The 23,249-nt window shown below is 40.4% G+C and overlaps 1 protein-coding gene across 1 annotated transcript in view; it reads right to left on the bottom strand.

Annotated features, from left to right (window-relative positions):
• Positions 1 to 23,249, bottom strand: part of bod1l1 (biorientation of chromosomes in cell division 1-like 1) — a 70,994-nt gene that overhangs the window by 1,814 nt on the left and 45,931 nt on the right. Inside the window, exons 10-14 of the mRNA XM_060825415.1 lie at positions 18,164 to 22,826; positions 17,074 to 17,147; positions 13,120 to 13,234; positions 12,857 to 12,986; positions 6,109 to 6,288 (exon numbers count right to left, since the gene is read on the bottom strand). Coding sequence (XP_060681398.1) covers positions 6,109 to 6,288; positions 12,857 to 12,986; positions 13,120 to 13,234; positions 17,074 to 17,147; positions 18,164 to 22,826 — 5,162 coding nt within the window. The remainder of the gene's footprint in view (positions 1 to 6,108; positions 6,289 to 12,856; positions 12,987 to 13,119; positions 13,235 to 17,073; positions 17,148 to 18,163; positions 22,827 to 23,249) is intronic.

Raw genomic sequence — 23,249 nt, 5'->3', positions numbered from 1 at the left:
ACTTCTTATCAGATGTGGGAGTTTAAGGGTTACTGCGGATTATATCTGCCATAAATGCTGCTGGATGTGAACCTTATCAGATCGAGTAGATCAGTTGGACAGATAGATAGTAGCAATGAGGAATTTGCAACAGTATGTGATGGATGCCAGTTATAGGAAGGGGGGAAAGTCTCAGATACAGTCACATAGATGGGTTAACTCCAGGAAGGGTGAGAGGGGTAGCTACCTAGGGCAGGAGTCTTTTGTGGATATACCCATTTCAAACAGGTATGCTGTTTTGGAAAATGTAGAGGGTGATGAATTCTCAGGGGAACGTAGCATGAACAGCCAAGTTTCTATTATTGAGACTGGCTCTAATGCAACGAGGGGTACGTCGGCTTCCAAGAGATCAATTGTATTAGGGGATTCTGTAGTCCGAGGTACAGACAGACGTTTCTGTGACCAGCAGAGAAAAATCAGAATGGTGTTTGTTTCCCTGGTGCCAGGATCAAGGATGTCTCAGAGAGGGTGCATAATGTTCTCATGGGGGAGAGGGGCCAGCAAGAGGTCATTGTCCACACTGGAACCAATGATATAGGAAGGGAAAAAGTTGAGACTCTGAAGGAAAATTACAGAGAGTGAGGCAGAAATTTAAAAAGGAGGTCCTCAAGGGTAGTAATATCTGGATTATTCCCAGTGCTACAAGCTAGTGAGGGCAGGAATAGGAGGACAGAGCAGATGAATGGATGGCTGAGGAGCTGGTGTATGGGAGCAGGATTCACATTTTTGTATCACTGGAAACTCTTATGGGGTAGAAGTGACCTGTACAAGGAGGACAGATTGCACCTAAATTGGAAGGGGACTAATATACTGGCAGGGAAACTTGCTAGAACTGCTTGGGAGATTTAAACTTGTAAATTTGGGCGGGGGGGGGGGGGGTTGGTTGTGGGACCCGGGGAGATAGTGAGGAAGGAGATCAATCTGAGATTGGTACAGTTGAGAACAGAAGTGAGTCAAACAGTCAGGGCAGGCAGGGACAGGGTAGGACTAATAAATTAGACTGCATTTATTACAACGCAAGGGGCCTAACAGGGAAGGCAGATGAACTCAGGACATGGTTAGGAACATGGGACTGGGATATCATAGCAATTACAGAAACATGGCTCAGGGATGGGCAAGACTGGCAGCTTAATGTTCCAGGATACAAATGCTACAGGAAGGATAGAAAGAGAGACAAGAGACAAGGAGGAGTAGCATTTTTGATAAGGGTTAGCATTACAGCTGTGCTGAGGGAAGATATTCCCAGAAATACATCCAGGGAAGTTATTTAGGTGGAACTGAGAAATAAGAAAGGGATGATCACCTTATTGCGATTGTATTATAGACCCCCTAATAGTCAGAGGGAAATTGAGAAACAAACTTGTAAGGAGATCTCAGCTATCTGTAAGAATCATAGGGTATACAAAGTTAAAAACACAACACCAGGTTATAGTCCAACAGGTTTAATTGGAAGCACAGTAGCTTTCCGAGCGACTCTCCTTCATCAGGTGATATTGATCACCTGATGAAGGAGAGTCGCTCGGAAAGCTACTGTGCTTCCAATTAAACCTGTTGGACTATAACCTGGTGTTGTGAGATTTTTAACTTTGTACACCCCAGTCCAACACCGGCATCTCCAAATCAATAATAGAGTAGTTATGGTAGGGGATTTTAACTTTCTAACCATCGACTGGGACTGCCATAGTGTTAAAGGTTTAGACGGAGAGGAATTTCTTAAGTGTGTACAAGACAATTTTCTGATTCAGTAAGTGGATGGACCTACTAGAGAAGATGCAAAACTTGACCTAGTCTTGGGAAATAAGGCAGGGCAGGTGACTGAGGTGTCAGTGGGGGAGCACTTTGGGGCCAGTGACCATAATTCTATTTGTTTTAAAATAGTGACGGAAAAGGATAGACCAGATCTAAATGTTGAAGTTCTAAATTGGAGAAAGGCCAATTTTGACGGTGTTAGCCAAGAACTTTCAAAAGCTGATTGGAGGCAGATGTTCATAGGTAAAGGGACGGCTGGAAAATGGAAAGCCTTCAGAAATGAGATAACAAGAATCCAGAGAAATTATATACCTGTCAGGGTGAAAGGGAAGGCTGGTAGCTATAGGGAAAGCTGGATGACTGAAGAAATTGAGGGTTTGGTTAAGAAAAAGGAGGAAACATGTGTCAGGTACAGACAGTATAGATCGAGTGAATCCTTAGAAGAGTATAAAGGAAGTAGGAGTATACTTAAGAGGGAAATCAGGAGGGCAAAAAGGGGACCATGAGATAGTTTTGGCAAATAGAATTAAGGAGAATCCAAAGGGTTTTTACAAATTTATTAAGGACAAAAGGGTAACAAGAGAGAGAATAGGGCCCCTCAAAGATCAGCAAGGTGGCCTTTGTGTGGAGCCACAGAAAAGGGGGGGCGGGAAGAGATACTAAATGAATATTTTCCTTCAGTTTTTACTGTGGAAAAGGATATGGAAGATATAAACTGTACAGAAATAGATGGTGACACTTTGCAAAATGTCCAGATTACAGAGGAGGAAGTGCTGGATGCCTTGAAACGGTTAAAGGTGGATAAATCCCCAGGACCTGATCAGGTGTATCAGAGAATTCTGTGGGAAGCTAGAGATGTGATTGCTGGGCCTCTTGCTGAGATATTTGTATCATCGATAGTCACAGGTGAGGTACCGGAAGACTGGAGGTTGGCAAACATGGTGCTACTGTTTAAGGGCGGTAATGACAAGCCAGGGAACTATAGACCGGTGAACCTGACCTCAGTGGTGGGCAAGTTGTTGGAGGGAATCCTGAGGGATAGGATGTACAAGGGCTGATTCAGGATAGTCAACATGGCTTTGTGCATGGGAAATCATGTCTCACAAACTTGATTGAGTTTTTTGAAGTAACAAAGATTAATGAGGGCAGAGCAGTACATGTGATCAGTAAGGCGCTCGACAAGGTTCCCCATGGGAGACTGATTAGCAAGGTTAGATCTCATGGAATACAAGGAGAACTAGCCATTTGGATACAGAACTGGCTCAAAGGTAGAAGACAGAGGGTGGTGGTGGAGGGTTATTTTTCAGATTGGAGGCCTGTGACCAGTGGAGGGTGCTGGGTCCTCTACTTTTTGTCATTTACATAAATGTTTTGGATGCGAGCATAAGAGATACAGTTAGTAAGTTTGCAGATGACACCAAAATTGGAGGTGTAGTGGACAGCGCAGAAGGTGACCTCAGATTACAATAGGATCTGGACCAGATGGGCCAATGGACTGAGAAGTGGCAGATGGAGTTTAATTCAGATAAATGCAATGTGCTGCATTTTGGGAAAGTAAATCTTAGGAGGACTTATACACTTAATAGTAAGGTCCTAGAGAGTGTTGCTGAACAAAGAGACCTTGGAGAGCAGACTCAATAGTTCCTTGAAAGTGGAGTTGCAGGTAGATAGGATAGTGGAGACGACACTTGGTATGCTTTCCTTTATTGGACAGTGCATTGAGTACAGAAGTTGGGAGGTCATGTTGTGGCTGTACAGGACATTGGCTAGGCCACTTCTGCAATACTGTGTGCAGTTCTGGTCTCCCTCTTATCAGAAAGACTTTGTGAAACTTGAAAGGGTACAGAAAAGATTCACAAGGATGTTGCCAGGGTTGGAGAAGTTGAGCCATAGGGAGAATAGGTTGGGGCTGTTTTCCCTGGACTGTCAGAGGCTGAGGGCTAATAGAAGTTTATAAAATCATGAAAGGCATGGATAGGGTAAACTGATAAGGCTTTTTCCCTGGGGTGGGGGGTCCAGAACTAGAAGGCATAGGTTTAGAGTGAGAGGTGAAAAATTTAAGTGCAACTAAAGGCGCAACTTTCTCACAGAGGGTGGTACGTGTATGGTATGAGCTGCCAGTGGAAGTGATGGAGGCTAGTATAATTACAGCATTATTTAAAAGGCATCTAGATGAGTATATGAATAGGAAGGGTTTGGAGAGATATGGGCCAAGTGCTGGCAAATGGGACTAGATTGGGTTAGGATATCTGGTTGGCATGGACCAGTTGGACCAAAGGGTCTGTTTCCACGCTGTACCTTTCTGTGATTCTAAGTCAGACGGAAGCACACAGAACACCATGTGTGGGCAGAGAGATCAAAATATCATACAAATGGTATGAGTGTAGTGTCAAATAATTTGTCTCTTCTGGTGACCAAGTTAACTCTTGAGTTTTCTTCATAGATACCACCAGACCTGCTGAGCATCCCCAGCAACTCCTGCCCATGCTCCTGACCACCAGCATCCACAGTTGTTTTGTTTTTTATTTGACTGGAATAGCATGATAGGTCTAAGAGTTACATGCTGCGGCTCAGCGGATCTGGCAGCATCTGTAAGGGAAAATCAGTTAACATTTTGGGTCCAGTGACTCTTCCTCTGGTGTTTCTTCACAGATGCTGAAAGACCTGCTGTGCTTTTCCAGCAGCTTCTGTTTGTGTTCCATGTTATCCCAGTCATTTGGTTTTCCTCCAGCACCACTTTCATAATTATCTCTCTGCCTCATTTAATTAGATTATAGGTCACCCGTTTGGTTGTTATTAAGCTGTTGATGCTTTATTCACACCGTCTAACACTCTTGGTCACCTGCAGAGACTTATTATTCGACACTCCACTCACACCATTTGTATGACCTTTTGATCTCTTTGCCCATAAATTCTGTGTTCCATGTACTTCCCTCTCACTTCACCTGACAAAGGGGCGTTGCTCCAAAAGCTTGTGATTTCAAACATATCTGTTGGACAATCACCTGGTGTCTTGTGATTTCTGACCTTGGTAATAATGTAGTAGCAATAGCAAAGCACATTATAATACTTAAATCAGCAACTGTGACAGCAAATGGTACAGGAGACATGAGTTCAAATCGCAACATGGTGGCTAGGAATTCAAGTTCGAGTGAACATAAAAAGACTACCTTCAGTGGTGCGCATATAAAAATCATGGATTATCATAAAATTTAAACAATCGGGTTGTCACTGAAGTCTCTAATGGGAAGGAAATAATTTGTCTTTGCATGGTTTGGGAAGGAGGGGAGTGACCTGTAAAGGCAATGGTGGGGGGGGGGTGTGTGAAAGATATTTGCAAAAGGGGGTGAGTCTGAAAGAGGCAGAGTGGCTACTAAAGGGAGAAAAACAGTTTACATTTTTTAAATAAAGGATGCTATTGTAATAAATACTGTGTCAGTTAGATAATCTAAGATTAAACAGTTTATTTCTCCATAATCAGAGAATCCCTACATTGTGGAAGCAGGTTATTCGACCCATTGGGTTCACACCAACCCTTCAAACACCATCCCATTCAGACCCATCCCAACTATTCTATCCCTGTAACCTCGCATTTTCCATGGTTAATCTACCAAGCCCGTACATTCCTTGAAACTATGGGTAACTTAGCATAGCCAATCCACCTAAGCTGCACATCTTTGGACAACTAAAGATTAGTATTTGTTTGTTGTTATACTTCGAAGCATCTTGTTTTTACTTAAGGTGCAGTTACTGTATTACAGACAAATATGCAATCATTTAACTGTGACCCAACCAGTCTGCAGAAAGCAAGTTTAGGGTGTAATGACATGTATGACAATATTGTTTGAATAAAGTATCAATATCTCTTCACAGATCCTTATACTATCTTCACAACTTATTCTTTGTATCATCAGCAAACTTAACGTGTGTGATATATACTGATAATAGTTAGCAAATGTAAATAGTTGATGCCCCAAGGACATGGCACATTATCAATGGAAATCCATGTACACCTCACTTACATGTCACCCTTTATCCACATTTGCATGTTGCTTCCCAGAAATCTCAAACTTTTGGCAAACTTATTTATTAAATATTACTCATATTAAAAAAAAATGTTAATTGTTAGGCTTGATGTACTTACAAGTGCATCAAATTTTGTCACAAAACCATTGAAGAGTTGAAAATTATGTCAGTAAAAACCAATTTCTCTCCAAAAAACTGAATTTTAAGAGATCTTTCTTGGGACCAATTGAGATGTCTTAAACAATTAAATATGCACAAATTATCTGGAAGCAGGATAAACATTTGAGACATTACCTTGTAACTGACATTGTTACTGGAGCTTTCACAGCTTTTGTATCAGATGTTAATTTCTCTTTTGCTGAAGCTGATGAACGCCGTTCTCGTTCAGTCACTGGGAGATGCTCAGGGCTACTAATTCTTTTGGCTGCACGAGTAGTTGGTTTATTCTGAATGTTCAAATCAGATGCCTGGCTTCTGGAATATAAAATAGGAAAGCTTTACTGCAGTTGTACAGAGTCTTGATGAGATCACATCTGTGGCACTATATACAATTCTGGTCCACTTGTTTGAATATTGTTTTATCCATTCAGAGAAGGTTCACGATCGGGATGAAAGAGCTATTTTATCAAGCAAGGTTGAACAGGTTGGACCTCCACCTACTGGAGTTTAGAAGAACAAGTGACCTTGAAACTAAATATCCTCACAGATCCGATAGAGTAGGTACACAGGATCCCTACGATGTGGCAAGTGGTCATTCGGCTCATCGAGTCTGCACCAGACTCTCTGAAGTGTACTTCACCCAGACTAAACCCTCCCCATAACTCCACATTTACCAGGGCTAATCCACTTATCCTGCATATCTTTGCACTGTGGGAGGAAACCTGAGCACCCTGAGAAAACCTATGCAGGCACGGGGAAAACATGTAAATTCCAAACAGTCACCGAAGGCTGGAATCAAACCTAGGTCCCTGGTGCTATGAGGCAGCAATGCCAACCCTGAGGGACCATGTCAACATCTACCTTGACAATGTTTCTTTTTGTGAGTGAAAACTAAAAAAAAAACTATTTTAGGACAAGGTAGGCAATGATAGGTAATGTTCCCTTTAAACTGCGCGGCTGCTTAGAGGATCTGCGCATGTTAATTAGCATGCAGATGAATCGAATACTGGTTCTAGAAGCTGCTGGCACCTCGGACATCCACACAGCAGCAACATTACAGGGAACATAGGAGATAGGGAGACCTTTCTTTTTCACATTGAGGATTGTTAAAACATGAAGTTCTCATCCCCAGAAACCAGTGGAGGCTAAGCCATTGAATTTATTCAAAGCGCAGTTGAACAGATTTTTGATCGACAAGGAATTATGGGGGCAGACAGGAAAACATACTTGATAGACCACTATCAATTCAGCCATGTTTCAACAGTATGGTAGAGCATACTCCAGTAGCGGAATGGTCTACTTCTGGTCCTATGTACTACATTCCACAAAATGGATAAAGTACCATTGTATATACAGAACCTGACAGTAGCAAATCCCTTTATAAGTAAAAAATGATGACTGCAAATGCTGGAAACCAGATTCTGGAGTAGAGTGGTGCTGGAAAAGCACAGCAGTTCAGACAGCATCCAAGGAGCAGGAAAATCGACGTTTTGAGCAAAAGCCCTTTATCAGGAACACAGGCAGAGTGCCTGAAGAGTGGAGAGATAAATGAGAGGAGGGTGGGGGTGGGGAGAAAGTAGCATAGAGTACAATAGGTGAGTGGGGATGAAGGTGATAAGTCGAGGAGGAGGGTGGGGGAAAGTAGCAAAGAGTACAATGGGTGGATGGGGGTGGGATGAAGGTGATAGGTCAGAGAGGAAGGAGGAGTGGATAGGTGGAAAAGACGATAGGCCGGTAGGACAGGTCATGGGGATGGTGCTGAGCTGGAAATTTGGAACTGGAGTGAGGTGGCGAAAGGGGAAAATGAGGAAACTGGTGAAGTCCACATTGATGCCCTTTAGGAACATCTCTGGGACACCCGCACCAATCAACCACACCGCCGTGTGGCCCAACATTTCAACTCCCCCTCCCACTCAGCCAAGAACATGGAGGTCTGGGCCTCCTTCACCACCTGATGCCTGGAGGAAGAACGCCTCATATTCCACCTCGGAACACTTCAACTCCAGGGCATCAATTTGGACTTCATCATTCTACATTCTAAGTGGTTGATTGTGGTAGGGGAACTCTTTATTCAGAGACACAAACAGATGTTTTTGCAGCAACAGTGAGACATGAATGGTGTGTTGCCTCCCTGATGCCAGGATCAAGGATATCTCAGAAAAGGTGCGAAATATTCTTAAAGGCAAGATGGACCGGTGGGAGCTCATTGCACACACTGGAACTAACAACACTGGAAGAAATAAGGATGAGATTCTGAGGACAGAATAGAGGAAGCCAGGCAGAGGAAGCCAGGCAGGAATTTAAAGAGGAGGTCCTCAAAGATAGTAATATCTGGATTAATCTCAGTGCCACAAGTTAGTGAGGGTAGGAATAGGAGGACAGAGCAGATACATCCATTGCTCAGGAGCTGGGGCTGACGAGAAGGACCACTGGAATCTCTCTGGGATAGAAGTTACCTATATATGAAGTACCTGAATTGGAAGGGGACTAATATACTGGAGGAGAGATTTGCTACAGTTGCTCAGGAGGATTTAAACTAGAGGGTGGGGTGGGTGTGGTGTGGGGTTTGGGACCCAAGGAGATGGTGAGGAAAGACAGCAATCTGAGACTGATACAGTTGGGAAAAGAGTAAGTCAAACAGTTTGGAATAAAGTAGAGAACGAGGTAGATCTGTTAAATGAAACTTCAATACAAAAGGTCTATCAGGTAAGGCAGATGAGGTAAGGGCATGATTGCAAACACAGGGCTAGGATATCATAGCAATTACAGAGACATGGCTCAGGGATGGACAAGACTGGCAGCTTAATGTTTCAGGGTACAGATGCTACAGGAAGGACAGAAAACAGAGGGGGATGGCGTTTTTGCTTAAGTATAACAATACTTCTGTACTTAGGGAGGATATTCCTGAGAATATATGCAGGCAAGTTATTTGGGTGAAACTAAGAAAGGAATGATCACCTTAATGAAATGGTACTATAGACCCCCCAATAGTCAGCAAGAGATTGAGAAACAAATTTGCAAGGAGATCTCAGTTATCTATAAGAATAATTGGGTGGTTATGGTATGGGATTTTAACTTTCCATACATAGACTGGGACGGCCATAGTGTTAAGGACTTGAATGGAGAAAAATTGTTTAGCATGTAGAAGAAAATTTTCTGATTCAGTATGTGAATGCACCCATTAGAGAAGGTTCAAAACCTGAGGAAGTGCCAGGGGGTGGGAGCACTTTGGGGTCACTGACCATAATTCTATTAGCTTTTAAAATAGTGATAGAAAAGGATAGACCAGGTCTAAACGTTAAAGTTTAAGTTGGAAGAAGGCCAATTTTGACGGCACTAGGCAAGAACTTTCAAAAGCTGACTGGGGGCAGATGTTCACAGGTAAACAGGAGGCTGGAAAATGGGAAGCCTTCAAAAAGAGAGAACGAGAGTCCAGAGAGTATGTTTCTGTTAGGGTGAAGGGCAAGACTGGTGGGTGAAGGGAATGCTGAATGACTACAGAAATTGTGGTTTTGGTCAAGAAAAAGCTATAGACAGAAGGGATCGAGTGAATCCCGAGAAAAAGGCAGTAGGATTACGCTTAAGTGGAAAATCAGGAGGGCAAATAGGGACATGAAATAGCTTTAACAAATAGAGTTATGGAGAATCCAAAGGGATTCTACAATACATTAAGGACAAAGGGGTTACTAGGGATAGAATAAGGCCCCTTAAAGATCAGCAAGGCTCCCTATGTGTGGAACTGCAGGAGATGGGTGAGATACTAAACAAGTATTTTACATCAGTGTTTATTGTGGAAAGGATATGGAAAATATAGAACGTGGAAAGATAAATGTCCATTTTAAAGGTGGTGGTGCTGGATATCTTAAAAAGTTGATAACTTCTCAGCACCTGATCATATGTATTCTGGAACTCTGTGGGAGCCTAGGGAAGAGATTGCTGGGCCCCATGCTGAGATATTTGCATCATCGATAGCCACAGATGTGGTGCTGGAAGACTGGAAGTTGTCTAACGTTGTGCCACTATTTTAAAAAAATAGCCAGGGAACTTTAGACCAGTGAGCCTGACATCGGTGGTGTGCAAGTTAATGGAGGGAATCTTGAGGAACAGGATTTACATGCATTTGGAAATGCAAGGATTGATTAGAGATAGTCAACATGGCTGTGTGCGTGGGAGATCATGTCTCACGAACTTGATTAGGTTTTTAGAAGATTGATGAGGGCAGAGGTGGATGTGACCTATATGGACTCCAGTAGGGTGCTCAACAAAGGTTCCTTATGGGAGATCAAATGGAAAACAGGGAGATTTAACTATTTGGATACAGAACTGATTCAAAGGTATAAGACAAATGGTGGTGGTGGTGGAGGATTGCTTTTCAAACTGGAGCCTTGTGCCACAAGGATGCACTGTTTTTGTTATTTATATAAATGATTTGAATGTGGGCGGCACAGTGGCACAGTGGTTAGCACTGCTGCCTCACAGCGCCTGAGACTCGGGTTCAATTCCCGACTCAGGCGACAGACTGTGTGGAGTTTGCACGTTCTCCCCGTGTCTGCGTTGGTTTCCTCCGGGTGCTCCGGTTTCCTCCCACAGTCCAAAGATGTGAGGGTCAGGTGAATTGGCCATGCTAAATTGCCCGTAGTGTTAGGTAAGGGGTAAATGTAGGGGAATGGGTGGGTTGCGCTTCGGCGGGTCGGTGTGGACTTGTTGGGCCGAAGGACCTGTTTCCACACTGTAAGTAATCTAATCTAATCTAATCTAACAGAAGGTATGGATAGTAAGCTTGTAGATTACACCAAAATTGGAGGTGTGGACAGTGAAGATTACCTCAAGAGTACAATGGGATCTTGATCATATGGACCAATGGGCCAAGGAGTGGCAAATGGAGTTTAATTTAGATAAATGTGCTGCATTTTGGAAAGGCAAATTAGGGCAGGACTTATACACTTAATGTTAAAGTCCGAAGGAGTGTTGCTAAACAAAAAGAGACCTAGGAGTGCCTATTCACAGTTCCTTGAAAGTGCAGTCGCAGGTAGAAAGGGTAGTGAAGAAAGTGTTTGATATGCTTTCCTTTATTGGTCAGCGCATTGAGTGTAGGAGTTGGGAGGCCATTTGCAGCTGTACAAGACATTGGTTCGGCTACTTTTGGAGTTCTGTGTTCCGTTCTGGTCTCCCAGCTGTAGGAAGGATGTTGTGAAACTTGAAAGGCTTAGTAAAGATTGACAAGATGTTCGGAGTTGGAGGGTTTGAGCTAGGGAGAAGAGGCTGAACAGGCTGGAGCAATCTTCCTTGGAAGATCAGAGACTGAGGGGTGGCTTTACACAGTTTAAAATCGTGGGGGGCATGGATAGGGTGAATCAAGGGTGGGGGATAAGTACCACACATTAGGCTTCTTAATAAGACAACAGCCCCTAGTGTTGGAGTAGTGTATTATCATGGATAAAGGATTAGCTTACTAACAGAAGACAGAGTTGGAATAAGAGGAGTATTTTCAGGATGGCAACATGTGGAGTGCCACAGAGATCAGTGCTGGGCCACAATTATTTAAATATATATTAATGACTTGGATGCAGAAAGTGAATGTACTATAGCTAGGTTTTTGGATGATACAGAAGTAGGTGGGAAGACAACTGATGAGGATGACAAAGAGTCTGCACAGGGATATAAACCGATTAAGCAATTGGGCAAAACCTTGGCAGACAGACTATAACACAGGAAAGTGTGAAGTAATGCACTTCTGCTGGAAAAATTGAAGAGCTGATTATATTCAATAGAGGAAAGCTGCAGAGTTCAGCATGTACTAAGGAAGGTAAACTGAATGTTGGTCTTTATTTCAAAGGAAATGGAGTTTTAAAGTAGGCAAGTTGTGTTAAAACTATACAAGGTATCAGTCAGATTACAACTGGAAGACTGTAAACAGTTTTGGGCTCATTATCTAAGGGAAGATATCCTAGCCTAAGAGACAGTGCACAGAAGGGTCACTGGTCTGATACCAGATACAGAAGGATTGTCTTAAGAGGTGAATTTGAATAGGTTAGGCCCATACTCATTGGAATTTGGAAAGATGAGGGTGACCTAGGGGACTTGATAGGTTAGACCATAAGACATAGGAATGGAAGTAAGGCCATTCAGCCCATCGAGTCCACTCCACCATTCAATCATGGTTGATGGGCATTTCAACTCCACTTACCAGCATTCTCCCTGTCGCCCTTAATTCCCCATAGCCCTTAAGGTTAGAGGCAGAAAGGTTGCTTCCCTTTGTGGGAGAGTTTAAGACCAGAGGCATTTTTTCAGAATAAGGGATCACCCACATAAAACAGATAAGGATGAACTTCTTCTCAAAAGATGGTGAATCTGTGGAACTCTTTACTACAGAGGTCTGTAAAGGCTGGCTCATTACGTATATTCAAGGCTGAGAAAGACAGATTTTCAATTAATAAGGCAATCAAAGGTGATGGGAATAAGTTAGGAAAGTGGAATTGAGGATTATCAGATCAGCCATCATCTCACTGAATGGTGGAGCAGAATTGATGGGCTGAATGGCCTTCTCTGCCCCTACATCTTATGGTCTTGTATTGTGAAAGTCAAGGGAACCTCTACTGGTCTGTTAAGTGTCTTTCAATTCATTAAGGGCCCTCAACCAGACAGGCATATAAAGTAGTAAAATACATCAACTTCTCATATTATTCACTTCATAAAAGCGAGAACTTGAAGAAAGGACGAGGTGTAATTGTACAATTTTTAATCTAAGGGCTGCTATTAGGAGGTTACCTTAGTTTTAACACTAGAAATGGACAAAGTCAATGGAAAGATACAATAATTGAATATTTCTTTTTTCAAAAAGTGTACCTCTTTAAATTGTCACAGTTATAAAGCAGGAAATCACCTTGTTCTTTCTTCAAGCTTGGTAGCAATTTTGCTTCGAGATTGTGTTGGTTTTTCTGCATCTTGTTCTTGAACTGGTGCAGCTTCTGAATGGGGTTTGTGCATTTCTTCCTCTATTGTATTTTTCTCCTCTAATGGCATTAATAACACAGCATGAAAATGTATTAGTACTGGTATCTAAAGACCGAACTATTAGAAGATGTCTTTAATTTGAAAAGTGACCACAGTATGAAAAATGTTAAACCGAGATTGGTCGATACATACCTGAATGAAGATGCCTTCGCTTAGAGGGATTTTCTACTGGAGAGGAAGGGCGCTTGGGTTTTCTTTCTCTCTGACAGGAACTTTGCTCTTCAGCACCTTTAACAGATTGCTCCGCCTACATTGGGAGGAAAACTTACATTATCAGATTGCATTTGATTTTTTTAAAGCAAGATTATACACCTGAGCAGAAAACTTAGTACCATCCTTCCAGAGTCCTCAAAATATTCACCTGCACAACACATACATAGCATATTAATTAGGAACTGTAATTGTTACAATGCAGTGTTTTGCCTATAGAACTGGCACACAAATGCAAGTAATTGTGAAAAGCATTGATAGTATTTGATCCAAAACTCCCAAGTATTCTTTATTTGAAGGAACAATTTTAATGAGTTTATATAGCAAACATAAACTATATGTTCAGCAGTGCATAGATATAAATGCTAGGTGAAGAGAATTTAAATTAGCAGTTGAATAGCCTGCCTACATTCATTGTGTAGGTATCCAAGTAAAGTGGTTACTTTAGTGACACAAGGGATAGCTGTCATTAACAATCAAATCATATTCCAGCTTGTATTAGAGCATTCAGGAGGATGAAAATTGGAAAAAGAGGGACAGAGGTACTTGGAAGTAGAAATAGAATCAACGCTTGGCCAAAAAAATTCATGTGAAATCACAACACAAAAAAAAAGCTTTCAGACCGAATATTTCATGTATTTTACTGAAACAAATTAACATAGCCTCTTACATCATACAGCCAATCGCTCGTCCCTTGACAGTGCTAGTTTAAGGCTGATTTTGTCCTGTTTTATTCAACGTACAACACATTGAGATAGATTGAAGCAATGTGAATAGAAAACCAGTTTAAGTTGCTCCAGATTGCAGGTTACTGGATCTAAATTTACAAAACAAATATCTATAGAACAAAATGAATTATATTCAATGAAAGAGACCTTCCTAATTGTTAGATTATCTGGGTCTAGCTGGTAATTACAATTAATACAACTTCAGAATCAAGCAATTTGTGCTGCTTAACTGTGATCAAGAACTGCATTTCTTTGTGGAGAGAGGGCCAATTTATACAGACAATGCTGGTTAAGGTATCTTTGCTTAAGCACGTTGGCGAGCGGTGAACTAAGAGATGCGCTGGCATATGCACAGAAACAAAGAAAATATGAGAAGTACACCATTCAACCCTTTTAGTCTGCTCTGCAATTCATTATGGTTACTGCTGATCATCCACTTTCCTTCATACCCTTCGATCACAAATTCCAAAAACTCATCACTGTCTGGCTGAAGAAAGTTCTCATCTCAGTCCTAACCGACTTACCCTGCATCCTTAAATTTTGACCCCTGGTTCTGGATCCTGCTGTCATTGGGAAACATCTTCCTGTATTGGCCCCACCAAGTCATGTTAGAATTTTATAGGTTTCTAAGATTACCCTTTCACTCTTCTGAACTCTACCAAATATCATGCTAGCTGATTCATTCTCTTCTCAGACATAGGTCCTACCATCCCTAGAATCAGTCCACAAATAGTAAGGAGAAAGCAGCACACAAGTATACTGTTTAACTTCCATGTTTTCTGAATTTTCAAAAGTGTGTGTCTTCCCTGAAGTGACATGAGTGACATATCTTCCCTGAAATACAGTAATCATGAAAAATTGGGAGGGGAGGAGAATGGGTGGTTGCTTGTTCTAGTACTTGAGACTTCCAGGACAGAAAATATTTGATTACAGGTACAATTAGGGACTTAGAAGTGGATCTACAGATAGAAGCAAGTCAGAAGACTGGGACAAGGTTAATTGCTCTTGCAAAGATGAGGCATAGATACTCTGAATGGCAAGTACCTGAATGGACTTGGATGTGCCTGCACCGCTAACAACTTGCTTTCCATTGCCATAAATGACTTGGCCATAGACATTATTAAGGTTCAGCAGTACCAAATTAAATACAAAATGTTAGCATTGCTAACAAGAATTAATAGAAATAGGAAAATGAAAGAAAGTACTCTTTTGAAAAGACTAAAATAAAGCTGATAGGATTCTAGGCCGTACTTTGAATTTACACATTCGATCAATGCTGGGAGTAGGGTGTGCAGCTCCAAACCTTCCATAATAGGAAAGATAATGCAGTCAGGGAAAAAAAATGGACATTCACAGATTAAATATTGTAATAAAGGCTACAATCTAGACTATAATAAAGGCTTTGGTTAATTCTAGACATTTTTAAAAAATCAATCATTTAGAATTCCAATCACGTGAACTACTTAATGTTAATGAGTACAGAACATAGGAGAAATACTATTTTTTCTTTGGAAAAAAATCAACCAAATCGGCAAAAGCAATGTGATCTATACTTTCAGGTCAAAATCCTGGAACTCGCTCCCTAACAGCATTGAGAGTGCACCTACACCAAATGGACCGCAGTAGTTTGAAGAAAACACTTTACTACTATCCTCTCAACGGTAACTTGGGATGGACAATAAATGCTAGCCAATGAGTAAAGTTCATATCTGCTAAATAAGAACACTTGAGCAGTATACATGCTTCGAATGCAGAAGTTCACTTTACAATATTATGTAAATACTTTGTGTTATCAGCCAGAAACACGCCAGTCACTTCTTGGTCAAGCATAATTTGGTAAATCGCAGGCTAGTATCAGAAACATGATTGTGAATAATGGTATACTAACTGAAAACTCAACTAGCTCTTTAATATGCTTTTTATATTATAATATAATATAATCACCTGCTTTTCCTGTCTAGTCTACATGCAATTTGGATTTACTCTGTGGGTGACTGTGAATGTATTCGATTGTGGTTTAGCTATCAGATTCACTAACTAGAAATGAGAAATGAATGCAGTGTTGCCAGAGACAACAATAAAAATTGGAATCATTCCTATGATGGAGGCTGCCTCACTATCATTGCCTGCTCATCAAATCAGTATTGACTAACTATACCTATGTGGAATCCATGATAGTCAAATGGAGCTGGCGAGTTAAATTTACAATTGTGAAAGCAATTTCCAGTAGATTCTTCTCTTCACTGCAGGCACTTTCTTTTGGCCTTATTCTTTCATGGGTTTTCATGTAAGCCCCACAGTTATTAAATGTCAACATGACTTTTCAGACTTAAGATATGTTTTCAACAAAGACGTTATGGGTTTCGTATTTTGTGGGAAACACAGACACAAAACATCGTGAAAAAAAAAGTGTAGGGAGGGGAATTTCCAAACTTTAGAGCTTTCTTTCAACCATTACCCACCCCATTCTTTTGTATGTTACTACAAAACATCAGTTTTGTAACTCAGATCTTTTCTCACCTGAAAACATTTTGTTGACAAAAGTTAGCATTTTGTTTGGAAGCAAACTAGATTATGAGACAGCAATTTAAGAATGTTATATCTTGATGTTAACACTTCATGTGGAAATACTGTCAAGGGTGTCAAGTTATTTGGTGAATTCATTCACCCTCTTCTACAAGGTGAGATTACATTGCCCTGGTACATAAGCTGCTCCAAGCCTGCTTAAACAAGTCTGAATTCAAGTTAAACTGCAAATTTGGGAATGAATAGCAAATTCAAATTAACAAATTTGAACTGAGTTTCTAAGGAAGCAATTATTATTCATTAGGAAGCATTATCTTTCAATTTGAATAAAGCACCTTTTAATCGAAAGTAAACTGAATTATAAAGCCTTAAAATTGGCACTGCTCCCACAGGAAGAGGTGTTTATTATAGCTTTTCAAAATCATGGAAAGTTGCTTTCACAAATGACTTGTTACTAAACGTCAGGGATTCCATTAGGTAAGCAGAACACATGCCAGGTTCCATATCAAAAGCAGAGAGGGAAGGGCATGGAATAGGAAGCACACTAGAATCACCAGTGATAGTTGAACCATTTGACATTTTACTTTCCAGCAACATGTACCCTTGCTATAAAGCTACTTACCGCAACTTCATCTTTCCACTCACAACTGGCACTTGTGATTACCTCTGATACAACATCCTGCTGAACTGGCAACTCTACATGAATGGGTAAAGAAATTTAGTAAGGAAAACTCTTCGCAAGTTTGTGTTACAAGTTCTGTCATTCTTATTGGCATAAATCCATATAAAGAAAACAGCTATCTGCAGGAACACTGCAAGAAAATATCAATTTCTGTTCACTCATAACCAAGTCTATTCATACATATCTAATCAACATGAAGTTGTTTTGTCACAATAGGATGGTAATATGTACAGATTTTAAATTTCAATGAACTTTAAAAGCACATCCAGGACAATAGAATAAAAAGGGCTTGATCCACGAAGTTAAACATTAATTTTCTCCATGATTAATGCATGGTGGCAGCAGCATCTGCACTGCAGCAACTCACCAAGGCTCCTTGTAAACTCATGACCTCCACCACCTAGAAGGACAATAGAAACAGACTCATGGGAATACCACCACCTGCAAATTTCCCTCCAAGCAACACACCATCCTGACTTGGAACTATATCACTGTTCCTTCAATGTTTGCAAAATCAAATGCTGAAACTCCCTTTCCAGCAGCACCATAGATGGACCTGAACCAAACAATGTAATTGTACAAGATAGCCACCCCCAACGTCTCAAGGGCAATAAGAGATGGATATCAAATGCTGGCTTGCCAGCAACCCACACATTCATGACGAAAACGCAAACTTAGGTAAAGTTTGAGCAGTCAATAGTAGACATATCAAATCACTTCAAAACCACTAAGCTTTCCACTGTTGAGAAATACATTTTGAGAAAAATGTGAATGCTTTCTACAACTATCAGGTTTGTAGTTCCTTTTTTAATGGTAACCTGTAGGCATAGCAAGACACTGCCAGTGAGAAAGCTGAGAGAACTGGTTGAAATCTTGTCCCTGTAATATTGGGAAGGAAAATCAGTGGTTCTGAACAGATTGCAACATACAACAACTCTAAAGCCAAACTCTCAGTGCATTTTTAACATTGAGTTTTTTAATATTCTTGGTCACCCAATCAATGAGGGATCATTGTACATTTTCTCCTTACCTTGTTTTTTCACATTCAACAGGTCACATTTTGATTCCAATTCTTCAACTTGCTGTTCATTATATAAAACTTCTTTGATATTTGCTGAAGTACAACCTTTTTGCTTTTCAGAATCTTCTAAAGAAGATTCAACCACACTTTTAGAACCAGAGGATGCCTCATTGCTGAAGTTTTCATCAAGTGTCGGAGTGGCTGGTGAAGGAGTATTATAATGAACAAACTGTGCTCTGCTTGCAGCTGGATGTTGAAGACTTGCATCATTTAATGTTGGAGCTTCTGGAGAAATAGTCTGAGAAGGAGAACGTAGAAAGCCTTGTTGTTTCACATTTAGAGGAATGTTTAACTCATTTATCCTCTCAGCTTGGTCATGAGCTGGGTCCTCAGTTTGCTCTTTTTGCAACAATTCTGCACTACAATTACCAGTTCTGATTTGGACAGATTTTTGCTCTTTATCACCATTCGGCACATCCTTCAAATGGCTGCCTTCACTTGCTCCACTTTTATAGGCTTCATTTCTCTCCTCTAACTGGTCTCCACTTTTCAGAAACTTCTCCGTTTCCACCAGTAAATCTCCTGCGCCACCGTGTCCAATTACTTGTGTATCCACCATGTTTTCTTCTGATTTTAACTGGGAGCTTGCTGTGTCAGTTCCTTTTTCAGCACTCTGATCAGTTTGTACTTCTTCCTTTGAACTTGACGTAAGGTTTGCAGAATGTTTCCCTGTATCATCGGTTTTGTCAATATCTTTCATTTGCTGTTCCTTTAGTTTTGATTCTGAGCTTCTGGAATAATTTTTCTTCTCTGTCTCACTACTTTCAAGAACTTCCTGAAGGTGCGCTTCAGATTCTGGTTGATCATTCTCACGTTCACTTCTTTCTTCAGTTCCAATACCTTGAGCAGATTTCACATTTTTTTTGGGCACTGGAGCTAAGTTTTCCAGTTTACCTTTTGTTTCACCGTTTTGAGTATCTTGATAGCTAACTGCGGGTGATTTGGGAAAATAATTTTGAGACACATTTTCTTTCAGTTTTTCAATTCCTTGATTATTTTGTGTTTCATCCATCGAGCCTGTTTGAACATTTTCAAAATTATCCTTCTTTTCTACTTTATTCTCACAGCTTTGTGCTTTTCCTCGGGGTTTTTCTTGAAGAGTTTCAGAATATTCTTTGGACTCTGACCAAATATATTGGAAATCATTTTTCTTTTCCTCGCCTTTTTCACTGTCTTGAATGTTTTCTTGATCTTCTTTTGATCGAGAACTTTCAGAGTATTCCATGGATTTTAAATATTGTATGTTTTCAGAAATACATTTGTCTGTTCCTTTCTCACTGTTTTGAGAAACCTGTGGCAAATTTTCTTCGTATTTTGATCGAGAGCTTTCAGACTGTTCTTTAGATTTTAATAATGAATGTTGAAAAGGTTCCCATGATTTTGACTGAATAGATTCAAACTCATGTATTTTCTCCACGTTCTTATTAACTCCATCTTCCTGCAAGTCTTCCTTGGACCTTGATCGGGACTTCTCAAAATACATGCTTTTTGAATCAAGCCTTTTTTCAATTTCTTTCTCACTGCTTTGAACGTTGTCTTGCAAGTTCTCCTTGAATTTTGATTGAGAGCTTTCTGAATGCTCTTTGGGTTTTGACCAAGTGTTTACAGAACCATGCTTCTTCTCCATTCCTTTTTCATTGTCTTGGATATCATTCCATACTGTTTCTCTGAACTCTAACTCAGAATTATGCCACTTTTGTGCTTTCTCAAACTGAATGACTGCCTCTAATGTTTCCTTAGATTTTAATGGTGATGTCTCTGAATCTCTGGATTTTAACTGAATATTTTCTGAGTCATGTCTTTCTTCTATTCCCTTCTGATTACATTCAATATTGTCCTTTGGCTTTGACTGCGAGCTTTCAGTGCATTCTCTTGATTTTGACTGCGAGCTTTCAGTGCAGTCTCTTGATTTTGACTGCGAGCTTTCAGTGCAGTCTCTTGATTTTGACTGCGAGCTTTCAGTGCAGTCTCTTGATTTTGACCGTGAGCTTTCAGTGCAGTCTCTCGACTTTGACCGCGAGCTTTCAGAGTTGTCTTTTGATTTTGACGTTGAGATTTCACAGCTAGCTTTTGATTCTGACTGCGAGATTTCAGAGTTGTCTTTTGATTCTGAGCGCAAGATTTCAGAGCTGCCTTTTGATTTTGACTGCGAGATTTCAGAGTTGTCTTCTGAGCGCAAGATTTCAGAGTTGTCTTTTGATTCTAACCGCGTGATTTCAGAGTCGTCTTTTGATTCTGAGCGCGAGATTTCAGAGCTGACTTTTGCTTTTGACCGCGAGAGTTCACAGCTGTCTTTTGATTTTGACCGCGAGAGTTCACAGCTACCTTTTGATTCTAACCGTGAGATTTCAGAATTGCCTTTTGATTTTGACCGTGAGATTTCAGAGCTGTCTTTTGATTTTGACCGTGAGATTTCAGAACTGTCTTTTGATTTTGACTGCGAAGTTTCAATGTTAACCTTGGGTTTTGGCTGCGAGTTTTCAACATGGTCCTTGGATTTTGACCGCAAACTTTCACAGCTGTTCTTTGGTTTTGACCGTGAACTCTCACTGCTATCCTTGGATTTTGACCGTGAGCTCCCACAGCTATCCTTGGATTTTGACTGCAAGCTTTCAAAGCTGTCTCTGGGTTTTGACCGAGAGCTCTCAATGCCATCCTTGGATTTGGAACGTGAGCTTTCAATGCTGTCCTTGGGTTTTGACCTCGAGCTTTCACCACTGTTTTTGGGTTTTGATCTCAAACTTTCTGCATTGTCCTTGGGCTTTGACCGTGAGCTTTCAACACTGTCCATGGATTTTGATCGTGAGCATTCTATGCCACTCTTGGATTTTGAATGCGAGTTTTCAACAGAATCCTTGGATTTCAACCCAAAGCCTTCAATGGAGTCCTTGGATTTTGATCGCAGACCTTCTGCACTGTCTTTCGGTTTGGTTCGTGAGTTTTCAGCATTGTCCTTGGATTTAGACGCTGAACCTTCAGTACTGTCCTTTGATTTTGACCATGAACTTTCAATACTGTCCCTGGACTTTGACCGCAAGCTTTCAAAGCCATCCCTGGATTTTGACCGCAAGCTTTCAACACTGTCCCTGGATTTTGACCTTGAGCTTTCAACACTGTCCCTGGATTTCGACCTCGAGCTTTCAATGCTATCCTTGGATTTAGAGTGTAAGCTTTCACTGCTGTCCTTGGATTTTGATTTTAAGCTTTCAACAGCATCCTTTGACTTTGAACGTGAGCTTTCACTGCTATCCTTGGATTTAGATCGTGAGCTTTCAATACTGTCCTTGGATTTTGATTGAGAGCTTTCACTGCAGTCCTTCGATCTCGACTTTGTGCTTTCCAAAGTGTCCTTTGATTTCAAACGTGAAGTTTCAACTAATTCCTTCAATTTTGACTGAGAGCTTTCAGAATTGTGTCTCCTTTCTATTCTCTTCTCATTACGCCTATCATCATGCAAATCTTCCTTGGACTTCAATCGCGCATCTTCAAAATTCTTTCTCTTCTCTTTACTCCTCACATCTTCCTGAAAATTTTCCTTTGATTTTGACTGAGTGCTATCAGATGTGTTTTGAATCTCTTTCACTTTCTCGTAACTTCTTGAATCTTCTTGCACTCTCTCTCTGGATTTTGACCAAGAGTTTCTAGAATCACTTCTCCTCTCTTTGCCTTTTGCATCTTCCTGCACGCTTTCTTTAGATCGTGACCGAGAGCGTTCAGAATCATTTCTCTTTTCCTTGCCTTTATCGTCGTGCACACTTTCTTTAAATTTTGTTCGAATCTGCTCAGCTTCACTTTTCTTTTCTTTGCCTTTCTCATGGCTTTTAACATATTCATATGTGTTTCCCTGTAATTTGGGGTAAGGGCTTTCAGAATTATTCTGTTTTTCTTTCAACTTTTCACTGGCATTAGAATCTTCTTGAAAGTTTTCTTTGAATTTTGGTCGAGCACTTTCAGCATCACTCCTCTTTTCTTTGTTCTTCTCATGGCCTTTTGTGTCTTCTTGTATATTGTCCCTGGATTTTGACAAGAAGCTTTCAGAATCACGTCTTTTTTCTTTCCCTTTTTCATCACCTTTGTCTTCCTTCACTTTTGAGTACTCTTTCAGTTTAAGATCTTGGCTCTGTTCAACTACAGGCAAATCTGAAGAATTAGAAGAAACTGAAGTTTTGTTGCCAGTCTTTGATACGAAAACATGGAGGCAATTCTGAATGGCTTTCTCCTCTGAAGGGTTCCTCAGCTTATGATCAATATCTATATGAACGCTGTCTGCAGAACCACTCTTAGACATGATCACTTGCTCATCACTTTCTTCTTCTTTATCTTTCTGTTTAGATGCTTCTTTATCATTCATATTTCCTTCTGTTTCAAAGTTAAGTTTATTAATTCCTGTCACTTTTAATGCTTCCACATCCGAATCTTGAATGGAAGAATTCCTTCTTAGCTGTTTTCGACAAGGCTCACGATCTACTTTCAATTCATTTCTACTCTCATTTAATTGAATACATTCTGAAAGTCTCCTCAATGGCTTTGAAAGTACATCTGAGGGTGATGCACTCTTGGAATCTTTTAAAATAGAAGAAGCGACCACCTTTTCTTTGCTCTGAAAAAGAAACTTAAAGCAGAAATTTACAATTAAATTATAAGAAACAAAGCAATCAGCTCAAGTTTTACAAACACTAAATTGAATGGAATTACCCGTCCAATTTTTACAGTACAATAAAGATTAGCATTGAAATGAAAACTACTTATTTTAAATGATCAAACTATAATAGTGCAGAAAAATGATTATGCATCACAGTGTTCAAAGAAGCTGGCCGAATTACTCTATTGCATACAAACAAGACAACAGAAGTAATCTTTCAAAAGCAAGTAAGATCAAAATTCAAATGTTTCATCAATTTATGTCACGTAATGCACTCCATTTTCAGTAGTAAGCATACATTATCCTTTAAACTAATCAAACATCAATTTCTACTTTGTAGAACGAAACTACTTTTCGCACTTAATGTCAGGACCTGTAGTACATATATTCTTG

The sequence above is a fragment of the Hemiscyllium ocellatum genome, chromosome 1 (genome assembly GCF_020745735.1).
Source record: "Hemiscyllium ocellatum isolate sHemOce1 chromosome 1, sHemOce1.pat.X.cur, whole genome shotgun sequence".
Lineage (NCBI taxonomy): Eukaryota > Metazoa > Chordata > Chondrichthyes > Orectolobiformes > Hemiscylliidae > Hemiscyllium > Hemiscyllium ocellatum.
The sequence above is the reverse complement of the archived record's forward strand: the minus strand, read 5'-3'. Positions and strand labels throughout refer to the sequence as shown.